At 41.0% G+C, this 24043-nt stretch overlaps 2 protein-coding genes across 2 annotated transcripts; both read right to left on the bottom strand.

Moving 5' to 3' along the window:
* Nucleotides 1-3348: 3348 nt before the first annotated feature.
* On the bottom strand, nt 3349-11745 carry LOC141956967 (heterochromatin-associated protein MENT-like). The gene is made up of 8 exons (XM_074897880.1): nt 11689-11745; nt 10191-10367; nt 9193-9276; nt 8667-8804; nt 8040-8157; nt 7189-7331; nt 5894-6055; nt 3349-4837 (listed from the first exon to the last, which is right to left on the bottom strand). Exons 2-8 carry the CDS (start codon nt 10356-10358, stop codon nt 4427-4429), a joined length of 1224 nt encoding a protein of 407 aa, XP_074753981.1. The 5' UTR covers nt 10359-10367; nt 11689-11745; the 3' UTR covers nt 3349-4426.
* Nucleotides 11746-14671: 2926 nt separating this feature from the next.
* On the bottom strand, nt 14672-22278 carry LOC141956966 (serpin B10-like). Its single transcript, XM_074897879.1, has 8 exons — nt 22206-22278; nt 20947-21124; nt 19511-19624; nt 17717-17851; nt 17195-17312; nt 16682-16824; nt 15954-16109; nt 14672-15076 (listed from the first exon to the last, which is right to left on the bottom strand). The coding sequence occupies exons 2-8, from the start codon at nt 21112-21114 to the stop codon at nt 14672-14674; spliced, it is 1239 nt and encodes a 412-aa protein (XP_074753980.1). The 5' UTR covers nt 21115-21124; nt 22206-22278.
* Nucleotides 22279-24043: the final 1765 nt, after the last annotated feature.

Here is a 24043-nt window from a genome sequence, read left to right as displayed (position 1 = left end):
CAAGAAGTTGATCAAGAGCAGTCAGCATGGATTTATGAAAGGGGAAATCATGCTTTACCAACCTGATAGCCTTCTACAGTGAGTTAACTAGCTTGATGGATGAGGGGAGAACAGTGAATGTTGTTTACCTTGACTTTAGTACAACTTTTGATACTGTCTCCCATAACATCCTTATAGAAAAGCTGACAAAGTACGAGTTTAAAAAGTGAACCCAGCCAGGCCCAGAGGGTTGTGATTTGTTGGGATTCTAGAGGGCTTTCTGCGAGAGAATGGACATGTGAGCAATCCTGTGTGAGAACAAGACTGATAAAAGCCTCAGCCGAGCAAGAATGCGATAAGGATGTGACCCTGAATGAGGGGGGAGAAACTCAATGAGACAAACAGCCCCCGGAAGGGGTTGGGACCGAAGAGGAAGTTACACAAGGCGGGAAGCCTGGCAAGGCTGATGTGGCACTTTTTATCCAATCATAAGAAGGTTTAAAGCGCGGGCTAAGTTAACTGTCCAATCTTGAGGACTTGTACTGCATGTTACTCACGTGTGCGGGACAACATTATAAAAGGGCTTTCTTAGTTGTAATAAATGGGCATCGCTTGATCACATTGGTCGTGTGCGTGCTCAGCTCTCCCACAGTGATCAGTAGCACAAAGTCCAGTTGGAGTCAAGTCACTAGTGATATACCCCAGTGGTCAAAACTGGGGCCAGTACTGTTTAGAATCTTCATTAGTGGACAGGATGCTGCATCGGAGTGCACCCTCAACAATATTGCAAGCAATAGAAGACAGGCAGGAGTGGCTGATACGCCAGCGTGTTGTGCTGCCATTCAGAAGGACCTGGACACAGTGGAGAGTTGGGAGGAGAGGAGTCTTGTAAAGTTCAACAAGGGGAAATGTGAATTTCTACATCTGTGGAGGAATAACCCTAGGCATCAGTACACACTGGGGACTGACTGTCTGACTCTACAGAGAAGGACCTTGGGGTCCTGGTGGACAACAAGCTGAGCATGAGCCAGCAGTTCACTCTTGCAGCAAAGAAGACCAACAGCATTGTGAACTATATGAGGTTGAGTGTTGCCAGCAGTTGAGGGAGGTCCCTCTCTGCTCAGCCCTGATGAGACCACAGCTGAAGTGCTGTGTCCAGTTCTGGGCTCTTCAGTATAAGGAAGACACAGTTTTCCATATCTTCCCTCTGAACAGGGCCACAAATATGACTGAGGGGGTGGAGCATCCTTCATATGAGGAGAGGCTGAGAGAGTTGGGATTTACAGGCTGGAGAAAAGAAAGCTCAGGGCAATATTATCTATGTACATAAATACCTTATGGGATGTAATGAAGAAGAAGGAACCAGACTCTTCTCAGTAGTGCCCACTGAGAGAACAAGAGGCAATGGACACAGATTTAACACATAAAATTCAATCCAAACACAAGAAAACACTTCTTTACTATGAGGTTGTTCAAACACTGTCATCAGTGGCCTGGAGAGGTTGTGTAGTGTCCGCTGGTGGAAGCAGGTATACAAAAACCCAGCTGTACACAGTCCCATGCAACCCGCACTAGCTGACCCTGCTTGTGCAGGGGGTTGGACCAGATGACCTCAAGTGGTTACTCCTAGCCTCAGTGATTCTGTGATTCTGTAAGGGTTAACCTGACTTGAGAGCCAGACACTGGTTACCATGAAAATAGTACAGGGAGACACAAATGAAGCAGCTTCGAATGTTGCTTGCAGTAGCTGAGCTCTAAAGAGTGTTTCCCCCTGGATGGGTTCCTTTTCTTCTTTTTCACCCTTTTCACCTGCATCCCAAGTCTTACACTGGAAGGTGTGCTCTTCGGCATCATCTCCCAAGCAAATCTGAGACTGGGAGTATCTTGGTACCAAAACCAGCCTGTTTGACCCTTTGCACTCTCACCAGCTGGCAGACACTGTGCTGTAGTTCCTCGGAGAGCTTCAGAGGTACCGCTTTGCAGAGCCCTGCAGTGTGGTATGAGTGAGGGGATGCACAAAGATTAGCATGAGAAGACCTTTTATTTGGTTTGGCATGGAACCCTTCCCACCTCTTTGGGCAACCTCTACTCTTACATGAAATGACTCTTCAAACTGGGTATACACAATTTAGGAGTTCCCAGTAATTACTTATTGTTGAATACACACAGCAGAGAGATAGGATTAACATGCTACAAGGCTAGGAATTAACATGTTTATCACTCTGATGAGTCGTTGCTGGCCAGACTTCACTCAAGTGGAGGAGGGCTGGCCTTCATTGCTCCCTAGAAGAAGCTTCACCTCAAAGTTGCTAGTTGTCTTCCAATTCTTCATTTTTTAAAAATTGAGATTTTGTACCTCCTCATGCAAGTGTTTCTCCTCCTGAAGCCTTGCTATGCTGACTATTCCATCCTGACAATAACTTCTGTTTGTGTTTTTACTTTTCTTATTTTACATGGCCTTCACTTGTGTGCTTTTCCACACCTAAACAACAAACTTCTCAGTAAAGCTGAGTCAATATCACACAACTAGGCTCACCAGCATAGGTTCTGGGTGACAGATATCTGAACCCTGAGCTGAGGGTTACAGGCAAGGGAGGGCACTGGTTTTAGAAGCAGCACTTTGTACAGGGAAGAAGATGCAGGTATACTTAGTTGGGTGGAGATATATTTCCAAATAGAATACCTTTTGTGGAGGTAGAGTGAGTTGTAATTACAGTACCTCCCTCCTGCATTCAAATATTATTCCTTAGATAATGTTCTCTGACATGAGGTTACTGAGAACCACAATGGCTAAAAACTTTATGCTATTACTCATGGCCACAGGAAAGCACAAGTTCTGCCCTCCCAAGCCAATGAAGGGAACTGATGTTGCCAGTGCAGCATTGCTTGTTCACTATTGCACATGGGCAAAAGGGGTGTTTGGGAGCTGCTCTTCTGGGCTATAGGCTCTAGTCACACTTTCTATTTATAGTGTGTTGTGACAGAAAAAAAAAAAAGCCTTCTGAAATAAGTCCCAGGGTGGGGGTGACAGTGCAATAAGCAGTGGTCAAAAATGGGAAACTGAATGCTTAAAAAGAAAAGTTCAAATGCTTTGACTCTGTGAGCAAAAACTTGCTCATCACAGAGTTTAATTTGATTTGGTATGTTTAGTAAATGCCTAGGATAACAGACTGAATGACAGTGGGTTTGGAGCTGTTTGGAGCCTAGTGGAAATAAGACACTTAATTGTGTCAGCGTTGTCAATCGTGATGATGTGATGGTTGATTCGGAATGGCAAGAATGGAAATGTGCTCCAGCTGTGCACCTTACATGATGCTCTAAGAGAGCCAGGTAAGTCAATGTCTTGAATAACACAAACACAACTTCAAATTAATTTATTGGATTAAATGCAGATTGCAGTAAATTTATGAAGCATCAGTCAAAATCTCACTGGTGTTTCTGTCGATACCATGACTATCTTGCCTGAGATGCACTCCTAAGTTACAAAATTCATCATAAATCATCACATAAATCATACATTGATCAATGATACAGGTAGCAAGGGAACTGTGCAGATATTAGCCAGGAAACAGCTATAGTTATGTTAAAAAGAGGAAGCAGATTTGATTTCTGGAGGGTTTAGTTTGCATACCAGTAAGAGGTAGCAAGAAGCATGGTGCTCATAGTTTTCTTAGCATTCTTGCTGATTGGAACTCTCATCAACTGTAACCTACAGAGTTTAGCATAATGAGAAAAAAATGCAAAGTGATTAGACATCAGTGATTAAATGTTAAGGGCTGAGCCATTTTCCCTCACCGCCTCATTTTTTCATGAAGCTACAAGGTCAGGAGAGAATGAATGTAATGTGTCTGTATACAAATGGTAAGACAGGACAAGGTGAGGGGCATTTTGAGATTATTCTGGGTTTGTATTAAATTTGTTAATTTTCAACAGTCTTTACGTTTGAAATGAACATAAGGAAGCTGCATTGTAACGCAAATGCAGGTTTCCCAGCAAGAAAAAGAGACCATATAGATTTCTACATGTTTATTTGGTTTTTTCTTTCAGGGATTTTTTTCCTCTCTGCAAGATTCAAAAGAATGAACTGCATTTCCCTTGAAGTTAGCACTTGGCATGGGGCTGGATGATGGCCTATGTGTAGAGAGCTTTTATGGCTCCACCCTACTCTCAAACAACAAAGCCAGAAGAGCAGGTTTGATACAAGGGAGCAGAATTCTGCACTATTTTCTGTGGAGGACTGTCTCATTAGGACAATGGAAAGGAGCAGCAGAGGGATGGTCTTTGAGGCACAGAGTGGTCTCTGGGTGCTGTCTTACTTGGCGGGGGCAGGGGCGAAGAAAAAGGACATACATTTTCAGTACATATGGCTACATGGCTTAAGGTTGAACTTTTAATACATTTCCATTGAACAGTGAACCTTGGGTCCTGCCTGGGAGAAAGTAATAACTCATTCTGAGGGAGAGCAGAATCTGCCAAAAAAGAGGATGGTTTTGGATTTGTTGTGTCTGATGAAGAAGTGGAAAGGATGGTCAACCTTAAATTTCAGAGCATGGTCATGAGGTCCACTTGTTACTGATGTAATTACAGTAGCAGCAGCTGCCTCAGTGCCTTTCTCATCAACTGCAACAAAAGACTGGTGCAAAACTTTGGAGATTAACAGATCACCATTCTCAGCCATTCCACTGAAATCAGCACTGCTGTTGAAGGCCCTGCGCATTCCTAGGCTGTTCAGAATACTACTGAGGTCATATCTCTCCTTCACTGTGAATTTAGGTAGGGACAGATCCACAAGAGTTTCAGTCATATTTCTGGAATCAGTCCATTCAGACAGCTTCTCATGCGTGAGTTCTCTTTCCAGCTATCATTTAAGAGAGAAAAGGAATTTGATGTTTACAAGGAAAAAACCAAATAATTAACTATCAATCAATTTTATGGCAATTTAATGAATTAAACAGTTTTTAAATGGCAAATTTAACATTTAGCCAAAAGCATGAAATATAAATTGATTTTACTGATCACCAGAGGCAGGGTGTGCAACAAATATTTGAGACTTAATGCTGCAAAGTTTTGAGCACCATCCCTGCCAAATTAATTGCAAAAGAAAGACAGGGCACTCAACACCTGCAGCTGCCATCCCTTGAGGTAGTTATTTCCTCTCTTTTAATTCAGTCTTGATATGAAGAAAATTGCTGAGAGATTGCCAGATGTGTGGCAGGTGATTTGGTCCAGTTCGATAGAAACAGGTATTAAAATTGCATGTATTTCCTTGGCAATTTTAAAACAAACTGTTTCCAGCAAAATCTTTAACTGCCACTCTGTGTCCTGGGCACTATGTCAGCAGGGTTCAGCTTAGATCAAATGGAGGAGAGCAACGAATGGTATTCTTGACATGATAGATGCCAAGATTTTAACAGTCTTTCAATGGTAGTAACTACAGTGACAGATCATATTATTGTAGCAAACGCAGTCTCACCAAAATCCTAGTTTTTCAGACAGGAAATGAATGTGTATGGGAGCAAATAGAATGAGAACAAGATGGTGAATAATCTTCCAGGCCATGGAGGTGTCTATTATCTCAGGAAGAGGCTGTGACTACTTGTGCAGTAGTGGCCCTCCTGAATGTGCAGTGAAGGGAGATTTAATCCCTACAGATAGTGTAGGATTGGGTGTCAGGCTTGGGGCTCTTGGAGAGCTAAGCATCTGATTATGCACAGTACTGACTGTCTTCAGTTCTTACCAAACTAAGGGCACTCAGTGTGGAGGACCTTTCTTGGGATTAGGTAAGTATTAATGGAAATTAATTGAGCTAGTGAAGAGATCAAACAGCATGTCCTCAGAGGGAAAGGTATGGTCGACAGGCTATCCTTGTAGTGAGTGGGTGGTGGTACAAAATGGATGTAGCATAGTTTTTTACCTGTTCGAGACCCGTAGTGCTGTCTTTGATGTCATTGGGAAGGAGGATGAACATACTGAGTTCATGTTTCACATATGGCAACTCAATCATTTTCATTGTTTCCATGATGAGAACTGGAAATGTATGTCTCATGTGCATCATCTTCACAGGCTTGGTCTTGTTCTGTAAAGTATTTATTTATAAGTAAGAAATCATTCCTTGAAAGGAAGGCTGATGATGACTCAGTGCAGTGGAAGGAGAGGAAAACTTTTACATGAAGCTTTTACAACAGTGATTTGCCATTCATTTTCCAAAGCTTTTCTTGACAGGACAATATTGATTATCTTGGTGTTTGTCCCAGAGCATTTTGCTGGCGACTGAACTGGCTGATTTTTCTCTTCTTCCCAAAACATGCACAGCAGCCCACAGGGGAGGGAGGAAGAGTTAGAAATGTCTGCAATGATTAGGGGGATGGAGCAGCTGTGGGGTATGGCCTTACAACACTACAGCAGAGAAATGGCTATGGTTTAAGAAGACAAGTGTTGTGCAGTTTTTCTGTGGTCTCCTCTCTTTCTGGCAACAAAAAGTGAGTAGCTGGTTGCTCTCTATGTCACAGCCCTTAACAGAAGGTAATACTAATGTCTGAGCAAAGGGACTCATGATGAGGGGAGCTCCTGGCAAGCAGTCACCTTTGCAGGAGTATGTAACCTCTCTTAACATCCACATCCCTTCATTTAGGGAAGCAGCTGGTTTATATGTGCTGATCAGAAGGCAGAAGATACAGTTGGTGGAAATAGCAGAGAGCTCTTGACTTTTGATGTGAAATATTTGGCATCTCTTCTGAATACATGTTGTTAATATTTCTTCTAGTCTAGCCCAACCATGCATCCACTCAGTTGGAGTACCCTGTTGCAGCTGTATTTGAACAGGTATGTTTGCATCCAGCTAGGCTGCGCAGCACAGAGGCCCAGGTACTGTGCTCACCCATGACATGGCATGTAGGTCCTGTCCATGAAACTTGGACTTTCAAAATCATGTTTTAGCAATATAGACCTTTTAGCACTGTTTTACAAAAAGGTTTTAACTAACTGTAGCGCTTTTGAAAACAGTAGCTCTTATCTAGAGCTCATGAACATTTACCTGAGCAGCATCTTAATGTTGCAGTGAACTGAGAACCGACACATTTTGCTGTAGCCAGCTTTTCACAGAGTCTAGTTACCACAAGGATACATAAAAGACTTATGAAATTGAAAGATTTCCACAGTAGCTGTGGTTACCAGGCTGTTTATGGTAAGAAGGATACCAGAGGAGCTTACCTTGCTCAGTCGGAACGGTTGCAGATTTGTATTTTCTGCATGAAATTTCATTTTCCATTCTGCCTTGAAGTAAATGGCATTTACCAGGACCAGCTTGGTGGCACTTGTCACATCTTGTGAACCCAACAAATTCTTGATTTTGCCTTTTGAAATCAGAATAGTCAGGTTTCATTCCAGTGCAGCGCAGTGAGGACATACTTTGATTGTTTTTTCTCTCAGTTCAACTCCTTAGTGAAAAAGTCCAAGCCTCAATGCCCTACTCCCTAAAATACTCCCCTGACGTAAATCAGTTAGTTTGTTTACAGTTTCCAAAGCTGTTTACCACCTTGTTCTCCTGGCTAGGATTGACTCCTTTCCCCAGAAATGTCACAGCTTCATGGTAAGCATCTAAAAGCAGAAAACCAGGTACTGCCTTGCCATCTGGTTAAGCCAGGTAAAAGGAGGCCAGCACCTCACCTCTGGCCAGTGCAGGATGGTACAGCTAGGTAGGCATCCCCACCCACCTTGGAGCACACTGGTAGGCAGAGGTGTTTCTTCCCTCTGTCCGCACTGCCTGTGGTGCCTGGGTGCAGGGCCAGGGCAGCGGTTGTTCTTGAGGACCAGCTGATACAGAGCACAGCAGGGACAATGGGACTCTCCCCAAGGAGCTCACTGAGGTCTGGATCAGGTATTTGAAGCTGCTTTAGTGTGCTACTCTTTCTCTGTCCTCCCACTGCATCTCTACTCACTGTCCACATTGGAAGGCACAACCTGACGGCTGCAGTAACATGTGGGGAGGCAAGGGCACCTGCCCAGAGGAAATGGCAGGCTGACTGAATAGAAGAAGGATGTTGGGGTTGAGATCAGCTTACCCTCAGTTTGTTTTTCAACCCAAGCATTGATTTCCTTTCTGGATTGTTCCGGTGCTGTCTGAAAGTTAGCCTTGTGTGGCTCTGCTTTGTAGTAGTTCTTGCTGAGCTGTATGTATATCTGAAAAATAACAAAAACAAAGTTTAATACTAGAGTTTTCAGTCCCAAAGAGAAGTTGTTAGCTCTTGGACTTGATAGCTTCTTGGGCCTAGAGGACTGCAGGATCTTGCTTTTTACTCTCTGTTGGACTGTGAGTTAACAGTTAAGAAATAACCAAAGGACAGAAAATTCTCTTGTTGCCACTTTTATTTGGAGAAATAAGGAAGGCTGTGCACATCCCATGGATGTGTTTCTTTTAATGTCTCATTTACAATTGTATGTATTGAGGGTTCCAGTAATAAAGCCATATTGCATGAGAAGGAATCCCTACACTGCAGTCAAAGGGCAATGCATCCTTAAATACTGCAAGCAGACTGACTGGTATTCTCAAGTTAAGTTTATGACTGGAATACAGGGCTCTTGTTTGCAGTATTTAGAGTCAGCTTCAAACCAGCCCTATTAAGGGCAAGTAATTAAAATGAGAAATATTTTTTGCAACTTTTCTTACTCCTTTTTGAGATTTAACTTACAGGCTGTAATGGGAAGTTTTTTTCCACATAAATGCGGTTGGCACTTTTCAGAGAGTAGGTGCTTCTGGGTTTGTTGACGGCAGTCAGGAGCTCTTTGAAGCCAGAATGAATATCATCAGCTTGCTCATGCTCAGTATCCTTGGAAAGAGAGACCATACATTCAGCAACTGCATTTTTGCATTAAGTTTTCAGAACATGCTGAGTGATGTATATGAGAGAGGAATTTGGGTTCCTCTCTTACGTTTTATTTTTCCAAGTTTACCATCACTGCAATTTACAGGGCTCTGTTTATGAATGGATTAACTCATTTTCCATATAGAAAACCTTCCAGACTATCCCAGTGACTGGTCCTTCCATGCATTTTAGAGTCTGAGTGAAAGGAACTGAACTTGAACCTATTGTGAAGTATGTTGGCATTTGTACTTTAAAGAGGGGTGCACACAAGAAATAGTGGAGTCCTAGAGGTATATTTGGATATTTTGATTCTGGAGATTCTTTATCTTGGGATTTCAGTTCTAATAGATACCATTTTTCTTCTCTTTGGTCTTCCCCGAGAAGGTCTGGCCACAGAAGAACCTTCAGCTCTTGCTGGTTGCGTGAAATGAAGAACCTGCAAGCAGAGTTTCCAAAGGTAAGAAGTAGGCATGAGGGAACTGGCGTGACTTAAAGACAAACAAGGATCAAATGATTGTCTTGTTTTGCTCCTTATGATAACTCACTGTGCTATTTGCTGCTTAGGTGAATAATCAAAGAGATGCTGAAGCTGTAGTATACATAAATCCCATAGAGTAACGAGTAGCACTGTCCCCCACCCAGAGCATCAACGCAGTGCTCCTGTCTTCACACTGCAAGGCTGAACTCCCTTCCACAGCTGTTGCTTTCAGCAATAGCAATGTGTTTGTGCAAGCCCAAGTGGTTCTCCCCACAATAATGGTACAAAGGCATCTGAACAGGAGTGCGATGACAGTGAGTGCTGGGCAGAGCTGAGCACCACAGCTCTCTTTGAGCCAACAGTGTGCCCATGTGGCATTAGGAAGGATTTAGTCAGGAGATGTGGAGATACAAAAGCCCTTCCTATTTTCTGTCTGGATTGTCAGGCAGTTGTTAAGGAAAGCATAAACCAAGATAGAAAGATGCATCCTGGCCAGGGGAGAGATGGAGGGTGCTGGGACTTGCAAGCCTCCTGCTAATTGGTTAGGAGCTATTGGCATCCTCTCTTTGCTTCTCAAAGGGAATATCCCATCTGTGACAGAATCACAGAATCACAGGATAAATTAGAAGATGTAGAATAATTTAGAAGTCAGGTTCAGAGAACCTCTGTGCTCAGCGTGTGATACCCACAGGACACTTTCTCTTAGTGGAAAAGTGAGGGACCTGCTATGAAATGAATAAAATTTACCATTCACTTGTTATATTTGCTGGTCTGCCTTGGTTTCTTGTCATTGTAGTGGCAAGTTTTTCTATCTAACACTAAATTTTGCATCCAGGTATCCTATGGGGTGTATGCTTCATAGAGCAACCTACCTCTGCCATCTCTGTTGCTGTATTGCCTTTTGCACCCAGGTACATCAGAGCCAGAGCAGATGATATGCTCCAAGGGGAAAAGAAAATGTTTTTGCCCTTGTTGGTCTCATTCAGCTTGTTGAAAAGATCAGCTGTAAACTTGCCAACTGATGTTGAGGCCAGTTCCATTTCTAGAACCTGAAAAGAGGCAACAGGCAGAATTGTACTAGTTGAATGTTTAAAATTACATACACAGTGCATATTAGTGAGAAATCCTACATGTGCAAGACAATGCATTGGCACCCACTAAAAATAATAGCCCAGTTGTATGTTTTATCTTCCACACAGATACTGTTTGCCACTTGTTACAAGCAGCAATTTCTTTTTTGATTTTTTGTTATCCAGATAATATTTTCCTATAATTGTACATATGTCCTCTTTTGTACAGCTGCAGTTTTCTTTGTGTTTCTTTCTGCCATTGGTTTTCAAAATGTGCAGATTTGTAAGCTGCATATTTTTCTTTCTTTTTGTCCTTAACTCATGATTTATCAAAGTAATGTTCCCAAGGGAATCTAAATGCAGTTTTAGTACATAGGTTTACAACATGCCTGTGTCTCCCACTACTTCACTTTAGATTTGTATAGAATTGAGAGCTGATACTGAGAAAGAATGTATGCATAATTCCTAGGCTCATGTGCTTTTCCTGGCCAGCCACCTATTCTGAGTAGTATCATGAATAGCAAAGCTGTTATTTTCTTTCAGGTTGGTTTTTATTCATGATCTGTATCTACCACCCCTTCTGTATGTTCCAGCAATTTTATTTGCCCCAGAAACTGGAAGATTCCTTGATGTTATGAATATTTCATACTTTAAGATGTCTGGCCAATGTTTTTTTTCCAGTCAAGAGACCAGAAATTTTATTGTTATTACTATTGCTATTGTTATTATTAAGATTTATATGTATGGAAAGGAACAACAGCAATTGTGGTGCAATCTCTGAAGTCTACAGGTAGGTATCAAGTGTTTAGCTGCCAAACCACTACAATTCTTCTGTCCATCAGCGTGCTGTCAGTACTAAATCTGTATCACAGAGTGATTTTCTTTCCTTGGAGAACACAACTAAGAGAGCATCATGATTGGAATTTCTCTGTTTTCTGCTAATGAATACTCCTCTGAGTCCCTGACTTGATAATGTGCAGTGCTGTGCCATTGCAGAATGAAAATTGCCTTTTCTTCACCTGAAGTATGGGACTCCTTTATCAAACTGAAGATTTTATTAATAAGACAGTTACTGTCCTAAGAAAACTTTCCTCCTCTGGTCAGTTCTGACCCAAATTAGCAGTTTTCCTTAGCCTCACAGATTTATTTTCTATAAGGATTGACATCTAGAAAAACATGAGGCAAGAATAATATAATATAATACTGGTATATTATAAATTACCTATACGGTTATGCAAGCCACAGATGATAACTTTTTAAAAACATCAGAAAAGTTATTTAAATTGGTTTAAAAATTTACCTCTGATCCAATGAGGGAGAAGTCTTACGTCTTGTCCTCGGCCAGGTTCTGCGTTTGTGTGTTAAGCAATGAATAAATGTAGAAATATAGTACTGCTTGCACTTCCCTTTCCTTCTTCCCTACATCCAGGTTGTTTCCGCCTACCCAAAGCTCCTTTCTACCACATCCCCAAAAGATCTTACGTAATTTTGTCCTATTTGTTGACCTGCTTACTTTTCAGCTTTAGACATTTCAAAAGGACAATGAAATTAAAATCTCAGGTCTATTGTTACAACCCAGTAGCCAACTGACAGGATAGCAGAACAGTTCACCCATTCCAATGGTCTTCTGGTTTTGTGGACGCAACTGATTTGTTGTTTAAAATAAATGACTAGTAAAAAGGTTACACAACTAGAATGCTTGGCTTCGATTTCTGGATATACGCAGATATTGCCGGTCTGATTCTTCTCTCCGACTATGTTCATCTGTGACTCCTGGGTTTCAAAGGCAGCGCATGAGCATAAAACATCAAGCTTAGTGGTTGAATTAGACAATGGGAGTCCAGCTTCAGATTGAAGCTCATTAGGAGCGTAGACAGAGGCAAAGCCAAGAAGGGCCATTCAGGGTAAGGGATGGACACTCCACTGGTTGTGTTGCAGTCGTTGCAATCATGGCTGGGAAACATTTGAGAGAAACACTGCAAAACGCTGAGATAGGGCACAATACTTGTGTGTGGTAAAGGAGGGCAAGGACTGAAACAAACCCACTGGGAGGGCTCGAGCAAAGATAGAGTGAAAAAATACAACAGTGGTAAACATGGCACAGTAGTTGTCACTCTGCAGTCCCAGAAGAGAACTGGGTTGATGTTGGGTGGTGTAAGGAGAAGGTGTCGGCAACAACTGTAAGACCCTGGGGGACAGGGAAAGGGGAATGGAGGAAGGGAAGGAAACTGTAATGTGTGCTAAGCATTTTGCTGCAAGCCGATTACAGGAACAGAGTGGGTCAAGTCTTCTAAAAAGTGACAGAAATCAAGATTGTGCAAGGCAATGAAGAAATGCCAGAAATTAAACAAATATTAGTTTTAGTATGATAAGTCCTCAAGAAATCAGAATAGGAGAAGGGTCAGCTGAATGGTTAGGTGGAGGGAAAGACCAATCCAGGACACTCCAAGTCCCAGAGAAATATGATGAGAGTGAGCAAGCTAGCTCCCTTTGCTAGTCAAGATGCAAGGAAGACAGGCAGAATGAGGAAGGGAAGTGGCAAGGCAGAATGTCTGTTGACAAGAGAGAGAAAATCACACTTGTTAATTGAAAGGGACATCCAGAGGTCAACCTCCTTCTTGGAGCAGGGCCTTCAGTATATAAAGTCAGCCACAGCCCTTCTGAGGATGGATATTCCCCGAACTTTTTAGGTAACATTCTGCAGTGCTGTTCTGCCTCACCCTGGGAAAAGGTTACCCCCTAATGTGCAATTCACCCTTCAAGTGTTGTGGCCATTGCAACTTGGTAGTGATCTAGCACTGCCAAGACAACATTAATTTTGTCATCTTTTCAATCATGCTTAAAATAGTTGAAGGAGAGAGAAAAGGTGACTCACATTTCCATTGACTTTAAAGGCCTATGAGTGAGTTTGGATGCATGTTGCCATGGCTTTGTTCCTCCTTGGCTTCCCAGGTGTGGATTTCCTGTCTTTATTCCTGAGGCACATCAGGAAGTGCTCAAGAGTCTAGGCCATGGGGACATGAAGCCCTTGCATTAGGTGAAGCAGGGCATGGCAGAATTGCACCTGACCGCACAGGGATCCTGTGTCATGTTTCACAACTGAGACAGACAGAAGGCGGTGCTGTTGAGGCTGTATGGGGATAGAAAAAAGCACTTTCTTCACTACACTTTTCCTATGCTCCTTCCCATTTGGGAAGCAGAGCCAGAGGGGACCCTGGAAGCAGCTAGCCACGGGGAAGAAAAAAGAAATAACTCAGTGTCAGTCACCTGTCTCAGTTCAGGAAGAGGGAGTCCTGCCATCCGAAGAAGAGATGTTTCTAGTAAGATGCTGTTGTTGTGTGCAAGTCCCATAAGATACCCAGTCCTTTGCTCTCAGTTGTGAATTCAGAGAGTTAGAAGCATGCCCTGCAAACATGCATGACTGATTAGGATGGTCTCCTTAGGAGAAAGAGCTGTGACAGGAGTAAATCTGTACTGGGAGATTTGTGTGTAATCTTCCAGAAAGTACTTAGGGAGTTAGTATTACAGGGTTGATTCCTCAATTTGGTCTTGCCTCAAACCAGTGAAATAAGTGACAAAGCAAATTAGAGTAAAGCAGTGCAGTGTTGAGCTGGAAACAGCGTCGAATACATGAAAGGTTACAAATGAGAAGGTTTCAAAGCACATGTGGTTTGTTTTCCTCCAAGTGTAGTTCAATACTTTCTCATTGTTGTGTGACAAAGATTATAAAGTACATGTCTTAGTCCCTTTGCTTGCAAGAAAGAAACACCAGTATCAGGAACACAGAGGATTTTGCAAGTTTATTTCATTACCAGCTATGCCAGGCTGCAAATTTGATATAAAACTCACAAGAATGTGGGTAAGGTAGCCCTCCTGGGATGACCAACTTAGTGAGCTGAAACCAATAGAGATGCAGCAGCATTCTACAGGAAGGAGTTTTTCCTGTTTCTTTTCTCCTTATGTACCAAAGGAAGTGTGTTGGGAATTACTGTTTCAGATCAACTTAGTCTGTTCTGCATTGTGGCAGTTCTTGTTTGGAAAGCACTGAAAAGATGCATCAATGTTGTTCTGTGCACAATTTGGTGCTTATAGTGTAGTGCTGCCATTTTCAGGTTCTTTGGCCAGGAAAATGAACCAGAGGCATGAATTCCAGGTTATTTTTAATGTGTGCTCTCTTCTAACAGACAGGAAAATTAAGAAGTGCACAGACTATTGAGATGCTCTTAGTGGTAAATATTTTGCTCATTGTTGTTGCAAGAGCCTGTTTAGTAATGTTTGAGTTTCTAAGGGGAAGAGAACCTTCCCAAGAAGAGGATGCTCTTGGTCTTGTTGTGCCTGATAAAGAAGAGGAAAGGGTGATCCGCCACAAAAATAACAGTAGCACCAAGACTTCGTGATGCCAGTGATGCTGAACTGGCAGCTGCTGCCTCTGTGCCTTCTTCATTGACTTCCAGATAACACTTGTGAAAAACTTGTGACAAAACCAGGTCACCGTTCTCTGACATTCCTGTGAAATCAGCTTGACCTTCAATGAAGGCATCTTGTATCCCCATCCCGCTCAAAGTAGATTTGAGGTCATATTTCTCTTCTAACGTGAACCTGGGCAGATAAACCTCCATTTTCATTTTCTCCATCATTTCTGGGCTGGTCCATGCAGACAAGTTTTCAAAAGTCAATTCTCTTTCTAGCTGCGGTTAGTAAAAAAAAATCAGAAAATTAGAGAGTGTTCAGAAACCTGTGCCCTAAGGGCTATTTCTTCTCTTTTCTTAAATGGAGAACTCTTCAAGCTGTTTTAAGAATACAAGAAAAACAGTAGTGAAAGACCAATTTGGAGATCTTTTTGACTAGAGGAGTATGTTGCTCTATGGTAGGTCAATGCAGTATTTGAACTGTTCTCATTAATTGTCAGGGAATATAGCAGGATTAAATAGTTGTAGAACAAAATCATCAGTGTCAAGTAACAATAGTTTTGTTGATTTGCTGTTCACATTTCTGTCTTCCCTACATTTTAGAATTTACTGAAAAGAGCTTTTTTCTACAGAACACCCATTAATGTAAGTGAGAATGTAAGTTTATTATCCAAAGGCAGGACTGGTTTCTTTACAGAAGGTGGCAGTGTCCATATGTATCAGCTCTGGACATCTTGGAAAGTAATGGAGGCTGCCCAATTAGTGTTTTGTTGGGTTTTTTTTTCATGTAATCGTATCTTTCTCAGTTGGTACAGACAGTGCACCTTAGCAGGGCTGGCTTTCTGTCCTCTTCCTTTTGTTCAGCTGGAAGAAGAGCCAGTCTTGTGGGGTCTGGATTACCCGTTTCTAGGACTGATCAAGATTAGGAACGGCAGAAGTACCAGCTGCCAAGAGTAAGAAATCTAGTCTGAGCTCCAAGAGGTTCAAGTTCACAGTGCTAGACCAAGTTTGGGATTTGCTTTTTTCTTGAACCTGATTAGTACCCTTCTGCCTAGAAACATGACTGCAGTCTGGTCTTTTACCTCATACATGCATAAAGTAAGTAAATAATTATATTCTCGGTTTTTCAGATTATTTATGTTCTCAGTTGCTTTACCTTTTGGAGGCCAGTGATGTCACTTGGTAGCAGGATAAACATGCTGAGGTCATTATTCACATATGGAAGTTCAAGAACATCAGTCTGTACTGATTCTATGTAGGTCCAGTTAAATTTATCACTGAGGTACATCATAGGCACCGGTTTAGTTGTACGCTGCAACAAATCAAATTAAATATTTGCCATCTGTATTCTGACTGAACAGTAAAGGACTGAGTTAAAGTAGCATAGTGGAGGTTTATTGTATTTACTGTAGAAGCTGCCCAGAGTATCTGAGACATCCTTATAGCTCCAAGTGGTAGGACATAGGATCTGTACAGGACCACTGGTCTTTTGGAAAGGCACTTGGAGGCTAGGCAGGCTATCTAAGCTGTCTCAGATGACACCCATTATAGGGAAGTTGTATTCCACTCTGATTTGTCATATGGCTAAAAATTAAAATGTAAAGAACTAACCCATACAGTTTTGTTCACCTCTTTTTTTCCCTGCCTTCAGAGAATGGAAGTTTGTTTCAAGTCAGCTTTTGACAATTTTACTTGTGGCTCAGGGAGTAGTATGTGAATGCAGTATCCATGCTGAAGATGTACTGAAGAAAATATACTGTATACTTTAAATTAAATAACTTTCATGCCTCATGGATTTAAAGATTGACAGGAATTTCTCTCCCCTATCTTTTTCATTTTTTTTTCCACTTGCAGTGTAGGATATTGGGCAGTATATTCCCATACCGTGTTTATTCTGAAAGGTCTTTGCCTGGTAGCTTCAGCTTGAAACTTTGTTGCCCAATTTCCTTTGAAGTAGAGCGCATTTATCAGGACTAGCCTGGTGAGTGAATCTATGGATCCAGGAGGCAGCAAGTTTTGGATTTTACCTAGAGAAAACAGAAGGACTTTTACATATTTGTGAAGTTTTATTGGTTTGGCATAAGTGTTGGCGCAATTTCTGCAGATGTAAGCCAGGGAAATTGTAAATGCCGATATAACATGCATCTAGCTTGAGATTATTTGCAAGTATGTGGTTACTGGGGTAATCTCAATTTACAAAGATTCCCATTCCACATTCAGATGGAGGACACTAATTTTAGTAAGGCTTGTCAGTAGATGACTACTTTAGGAAAACCGATCTGATTTACCTTTCTGAGGTAAATTTGTTTACCTGCCTTGGGCCCCTTGGGTACAGAGACTTTGTTCAAAGCTGAAACAGGTTCTTTTTGAATTGGGAGAGGAGAGACTGGAACTTACCTTCAGTCTGGTCTTTGACATTGGAATTGATCTCTCTTCTGATTTCATCTGCTGTTCCCACAAAGTCAACTGATTTTGGTTCTGCATTGTAATATTTCTTGGCTAACTGTAAGTATTCCTGCAGTGCAAGAGAGACACTGGTCTTATGTTTGTTGCCTGCCAATATGAACGCTAATAAATAACTACAGCCAAATAGAGAGAAAACATGATAAAAATTACATAGACTACAAACACAGCATTTTGTCAAAGGAACAAAGTATTTTTTAGTGAAAATACTCAATTTAAATGTTGTCACTTAACTTCATCTCCAAATCATTCTGAAATTAGATACACATCCCGTAAAACTAAAATTTTAGTGTCCAAAGACTCAGGAAAAGTCTCATAGAAAACATTTATGTTAAGGATAACAACATGATTCACAGATGCATTGAAAAATATTTAAAAGTATGTGGTTTATGATATGTGGTCACAGATCATAAAGGTTAAATGGCACTATATAATCTGAATAAATGGCCCACCTACCTTACTGAAAGGCAATGATTTTTCTCCATATAACTGGTTGACACTTTTAAGCAGGTAATTTTTAGTGGGTTGGTTGATTTCGAAGTTGAGTGCATTAAATCCGCTGTGGATATTATCTGATTTGCCAATTTCTGTCTTGGAGAAAAGGAAGAAAAGACCTTATTCATCTGTTGTGTAAAATAGTTCAAAATTTTTAATTTTTTTCTTCATGGAGTTCCAAGAAAAGTATTTCTATTCAGGTGATCTGTTACTTGGATTGCAACACAATAGGTGTTCTAATCTGGATAGCTATTAAAACAATCATTTGAAAATATTAAAAGTTGCAGATGTGGTAAAGGCACCTTAAGTGTCTCAGAATACAAGTGTTAAGAGACTGAACTATGTAAAACATTTAAGGGTTTGTAAGTGGAGATTGTGAAACCAAGTATATCCAGAGAATGAGAAACAAACGGTAATTGTTAAACAAAACATGAAGATTTGGCTATGTGGCTCCTTTCATTTATGAAAGTCAGGTGTGTTACTTTGACCCTAAATTTCTTAATCTTGCTCTTAATGCTAATATTTTGTGATTTTTTGTTTTGTTTTGTTTTTTATGTTGCAGTAATTGAAGTAACACGATTAAATGAATGTGGGCTCAAATGAGCTCAAGGAAATTAAGTTGTGAATTAGTAAACTAAAAATATGGACCTGTGCTGTATTCATCTTGTCCTTACATCAGAATCAGAGATACGAACAGACTCTTACATTTCTAAACTGTTAGAATGGTCCCTTTGCCCTACCTACAGCGCTCTGTAATTCTTACAGTTTGGACAAGCATGACTCATGAGGAACAATCCCTCTCCTGTTCATGCAGTGCAAATGGGTTGTTGACATAGCCCCTAAAATAAATCTTCCCGCCATGGGATTTGGCTGTGGGATATGGATCTAAGTTCCCATTCATCAGAACTCGTGGCTGCTGTGTCTTTGTGGGCAGACTGCAGAGAAATGGCTCACTCCCACAAAGAATAAGGATTACTGGAAAGAGCAGGGAGAAGAGCTTGATCATGGTTGTATTGTCAGTGAGGAAAAACAGCCTTTACTGACTGTTCAGTCGATGCAATCAGAGGGATTACATTTGCTTTTCTGTATTTTTCTGCTATGTTAAAGTACATATACTTTGGTATAAGATACCTGCCAGTATGTCAAATAAATATCTCAGGAATATAATGATTTCTATTCCTCTAAGATTTATTGCAAGCAACTGGTCTACCCTGGGAAATTCCTACATGTCAATTTTCTTAACTATTCAACTGAAATAGAGACTAATTTCTGAAACATATCAAGCATAGGTAGCCTGGAAAAGTGAATATTCTGGTTTTTGTTGTCTTGATGCTGCAATCAAATGTGTGGAAGAGCAGCTCTGTTCTTGTGATTAGCTCTCTGAGGTAGGAACTGTGCCTGTTCAAAGAACATGTTGTTGCTAAATAGCTAGCTATTCAACAGTAATAATTTGAGAAAGAAATCTCTCCTCAGAGCCAGGAAATGAAAAAGATCAAGAGATCTATTGACAGAAAATGGTAACATTAAATTTTAGATTTTGCAAATTTGAGGTTAGTTTTTGCAATTCTGCCTAAAAAGGGGAAGCGTGTAATAGGTATTGCATTAGGTGACGGTATCACAGGATGCTGTACCAACTAACTGTGTACACTACAACTGAGGAAAGCAAACATAAGCAAATACAAATATGGAAGGAAAAAACAAGGAAGAGAAGATGTGACCATGCCCACAGCTTGATCACTAGACTTGCTGAGATACCTTCTGGAAACAAGCACATCGATTTGATAGATACTCTTCCATTCTGGAATAGACTTGCATTTTTATGGTTGTGGTGACATTTCTGGCTCCTTCAGCTTTGTTAAAGTGAAGTACCTATAGTGGAAAAAGCAATAATAAATGCAATGGAGGAAAATTTTCTGTTTCAGTAAAATCTTTCAGTGACATCATGGGATGGTGATGGAGTCAAATTCAGATTTTATTCTTGTGTCCAGCCCTGACTGAATATGAAATCATTGGTTAGGTCTTGAAGCCTGTGTGTACAAAATGTCTTGCACACAATAAGCTGAGGGCTGCAGGGCAAAACTCTCATGTACTTGGCCTTTCTAGAGGAGTCTGCCTGCTTTGAGTTATGCCATGGGCTGACCCGTTAATAGCTGGGAAGACACGTATCTCCAGGTGGGAACTACCAAAGCAGAAGTCTAAATGGAGCGCTGCTATGTGCCAGAAGGCATGAAAATGATGGAGGTATTTTCATGCCTTAAATCCCTTGCTCTGGGCACGTGCACCTTACCCAGGCTACAGGAGGGTGCATCTAACCTTGTAACATTTTTCAGAAGACCTATGCTTTTTTATTGTTGTCCCTTCTTTCTATCAGAAGTTCACTCCTTTCTTTGTTCCCCTACTGACCTTTTGTCCTGTAAATCAGGAGTTAGATCACTGCCTTAGCAGGTGGGACAACTTCTGCCTTAGTACATGCAAACTCACACGCCTTACCTAGTTTGATAGAAGCTAGGTAACTGTGTGTTGGAGCTGCTCTCACTGCCGCCTGACGAAGCTATGAACTTTGCACAAATACAACTTAGGGATTTCAGTAAATGATTTTGCCTGTAAAATACATACCCCAAAGAAAGGGCTGCAGTCTCACCGTGTTTCTTCTCTGATCTTGTAGATGTGGATTTATGTTTAATAAAGTGCAAAACTTATTAATAGCTGCAAGGGAGAGTCTTTTTGTGGGAAGTCATTTCTGAAGAGGTAAGATGTGAGATGGGAATTGTCTGTGGCAGAGTAGAAGGAGAATCCAGGTCTCCCACTCCCTAATGAGTGCTCAAGTTACTGAACTTTGTGATAAAGATCCCTTATTTCTGCTTTAATTTATTTAAAGCATTTAAAAGGCTTAAAAGGATTTAAAAGGAGACAATGTCACTAATGCCAGTTCTCTCATTTGTTGGGGGCCCGTTTCCAGAGGCTAGAGTACACTAGTTCTTTGACCTGCACAAGTGGAGAACTGGTCTAGTTATTGCAGTGCACATCAGGGATGAAACGGGAGCTGGCATATATGTGTGTAGAGTTTTGTTGAGAGTAATTTTTCTGCTTATGGCTTTCCTGTGTTCCATCACAGTAAATTTATTGTATAGAGGATGTTATTTCAAGAGATCAACCCTTTCAGACAGCTACCATTTGAAGCCCAGACTCACCTTTGCCATCTGATCTGCAGTGTTACCTTTGGCTCCCAAATAAACAGTAGCCAGGGCAGATGAAATACTCAAAGGGGAGAACAAAATATTCTTGTCACTATCTTCCTGACACTCATGTTTGTAAAAGTCAAGAGCAAAGCTTGTGTTTGCTTTATTCAAAGCTTCCATTGTTCCGAGCCTGCACAGAAAGGGAGAAAACATACTATTAGCAAACCACTAATTATGACTGCTATGCACCTGCAAGTTTTTCTTCAGTTTTTTAAGTTTCTTTTGTGATTTAAAGGCTTTCTAAAAATATTTATCTGTGTGAAGAACAAGGAGGATTAACTGTTATAAGGTCATGTAAGGTTTATCATGTCCTCTTTCACTGATAACACCAGCTATCATTTAGGTTAGGGAAAAAGCAGCCTCCAACCTTGTATTTATTCATCAGAACATTTATTTCACTGTCCTTTACAGCATCTTGGAGTGACAGTTGATAATGTTACTCACCAGTACCTGTGCTAGAGGATACTGAGAGACCGCCTCTTATGACAACTTTTATGCATCAATTTATGCAAGAGCCTTTTGATGCTCACAACCGTAGTGAACAAATACTCTGGTAACAGTCAAGACTATTCTCTTAGGACAGGACAAAATACTCCTTCAAATGCTTGGGCAAGCACCACCCCAGCTGTTATATGCTAAGCACCCTGGATTTCTTTTTTGGCTTTCAAAATGTCCTGAAACTCTGTCTTACAGTGCTAGCCCAGGTCCTAGCTTCACAGCTGTGCAGGACAAGGTTTCCATATTCAGTAGACCACAAATGCTGCTGTCAATTGCATTACAGGTTTAGCTGAGTGCTCTAGGCAGGGATTAAGGGCTATTCAGGTTGGTACAGGAAGGCCTTAGAATAAAGGAAGTTTGTGTCCTGGGTAGCTTGCGAACCAGGACCTGACCTGATGTTCATAAGAACTAAAGAGCAGAAGAACAAATTAGCTGACTTAAACAAACACATTGTTTCTCACTTTGCTATGATACATGTGCTAGCCAGTGAGCTCTAGAAACTGTAGAACTCTGTACAATGAATTGCTCTTCCTATATATTTTTAAGACTTCCACCTTCTAGACTGTGCCTGTGTCATCTTAGTCAATTACTTTCCCAAGCATTTTTTGTTTCCAATTCAGATCCCTGCATCCTTTTTTTCTATGCATTTGTTAATGAAACAACATCATCCAAGAGTATATGAAATACATAATATCTAGAAATCATTACAGTACCTTGTTTTGTGTAGGGAGAAACACTGCTGCTCTGGGTGTCTCCAAGGTTTCTGCAGTTCACATGAAGGGTACAGTGAATTTATAGTGTGTCTGGCCAGTTCTGCAAAGGTACTTATGACTCATGCCTGTGCAATTTATTATGTCCTGGAAGCCTCATCCCTGTGGAAGAACTGAATCATCTCAGAGTAGGATGTGAAGTGATGGTGAGAATGATACCATACAAGAACCTTACAAAACTGACTGCAGAAGTATTTCTATAAACACTTTTGTGGCAACAGGCTAGTAGCAACTTGAACCCATACTACTTAAAACAACCCTTCTTTTGTGGTTTGGAGGGTTTAAAAAAAAAAAGGCAGTTGTTGACGTACTTCTTTTACGATTCATCTAATAGAAATTATTTTTGAAGAACAGACAGACAGAGAAAAGACAGTGACTTCTTATGTGTGAGATTTTCTATTGTCCATTTCCTACTGAGAAAGTATTTGTCACTCATAGTGGGTTTCTGTTTTAGAAAAATGTTTTTTTGTTAATGTTGAAGGATTCTACAACCAGGGAAATGTTGTCACCGTGAGATAGAGAATGTTGAGAGACAGGTACCAGACTCTTGCTTTTATTATCAGCAGTGACATTACTAGAACCTGGTGTGAGTCTTAGACAGTTTTTCTTCTGCTTCTGTTTCCCCACCCTAATCTGAAAGCTGCGGTTTGACCAGTCTAGCACCTCAGAGATCTAGTGTTTATTTTCTATTCCAAAAATGGATATCCTGTCAAATGCTCTTTTTCTTCTTGTCTTGGCTACTAAAATACCTCCTTCCCCGATTTTCCTTGCAGTTATGCTGTCCCTTTCTCTGTTGTCCTTTTTGTAGCTGTCCATGCCCACCCTGGCCCCTAACTGAAACACCCTGTGTAATCCTCCCCTTGCCCTTTATTTCATTCTTTACCTGTCTGCACTGTTGATACCACCTTGAAAACCTGGATAGGAGCTGTTTGTCTCTCCAGGGCTGCCTCCTTGACTAAGCAAGACGCACTCGGAAGCTCTATCTGCTTGGCATAAACTGCCTTCTGAGAGCTTTCTTCTGACCTGTTGTCTATGAGCATATATTTAACATGGATTTACATTGTAGACCAGTGGCTGGCACAGAGGATCCTGTAATGAGGAAGGAGCCACGGGAGTACCTGCAAAATTTGGTGTAGGGCATAGGAGGGTGCAACTCAAAGGGTCCCTTGCCAGTGGTGAACCTTCTGCATCAATATAATCTGAGAACTGAAAGCTTTATGAAAGTTGCTTTCCTACCTATGCAAACTGCAGGACTTTCATCAGATGGTGTTTTCCTGGCCCTCCGGTCTCTTGAAATTGTAGCTACACAAAGCCAGCATAGTGTGACTTGTAATTAGATGCATGTTACATTTTCCAGAGAGCAGTATAGTGTAGGAGAGGTGTTCACTGAAGAATTAATTGCTTCCATTGCGCCTGGGAAAGTTTTAATCTGTTTACATTGGTCTTAAGTGATTTCCAAAGCCTAAATGATTTGCGTAATCTTTGCAAATTTAGCCATCTTGTTGAATGAGTGATAGATACACTGGATACACTTCATCCCTTAAAGCAATTGCTGTGGATTTTCTGGTTTTAAAGCAGGGGTGAATTTAATTTGCTAACTTGTAATACTGCTTGCTGCTTTACAAGAAGTGTCTAAGGTGTTCTGTTCATGCAGAAATGCTGAGTTAGACTGAATGAGAGGCTTGTGCCTTTGTACAAGGTTTTAAAGCTACCTTTATAAAACACCTCTTGAATGGCACGGCTGGTCATTAGCCAAAAAAAAAAAAAAAAAAAAAAAAAAA

Source organism: Athene noctua, chromosome 2 (genome assembly GCF_965140245.1).
Source record: "Athene noctua chromosome 2, bAthNoc1.hap1.1, whole genome shotgun sequence".
Classification (NCBI taxonomy): Eukaryota; Metazoa; Chordata; class Aves; order Strigiformes; family Strigidae; genus Athene; species Athene noctua.
The sequence above is the reverse complement of the archived record's forward strand: the minus strand, read 5'-3'. Positions and strand labels throughout refer to the sequence as shown.

Coding starts and splice junctions, on each gene's coding strand:
- LOC141956967 (XM_074897880.1), bottom strand. CDS start 10,358: ATGGAACTGGCCTCAACATCAGTTGGCAAGTTTACAGCTGATCTTTTC. Junction 8,805..9,192: donor GACCAAAGAGAAGAAAAATG/GTATCTATTAGA, acceptor TCTCTTTCCAAG/GATACTGAGCATGAGCAAGC. Junction 7,332..8,039: donor GGTTGAAAAACAAACTGAGG/GTAAGCTGATCT, acceptor TGATTTCAAAAG/GCAAAATCAAGAATTTGTTG.
- LOC141956966 (XM_074897879.1), bottom strand. CDS start 21,114: ATGGAAGCTTTGAATAAAGCAAACACAAGCTTTGCTCTTGACTTTTAC. Junction 19,625..20,946: donor CTGCAGATCAGATGGCAAAG/GTGAGTCTGGGC, acceptor TTTCCACTATAG/GTACTTCACTTTAACAAAGC. Junction 15,077..15,953: donor ACATCACTGGCCTCCAAAAG/GTAAAGCAACTG, acceptor TACTAACCGCAG/CTAGAAAGAGAATTGACTTT.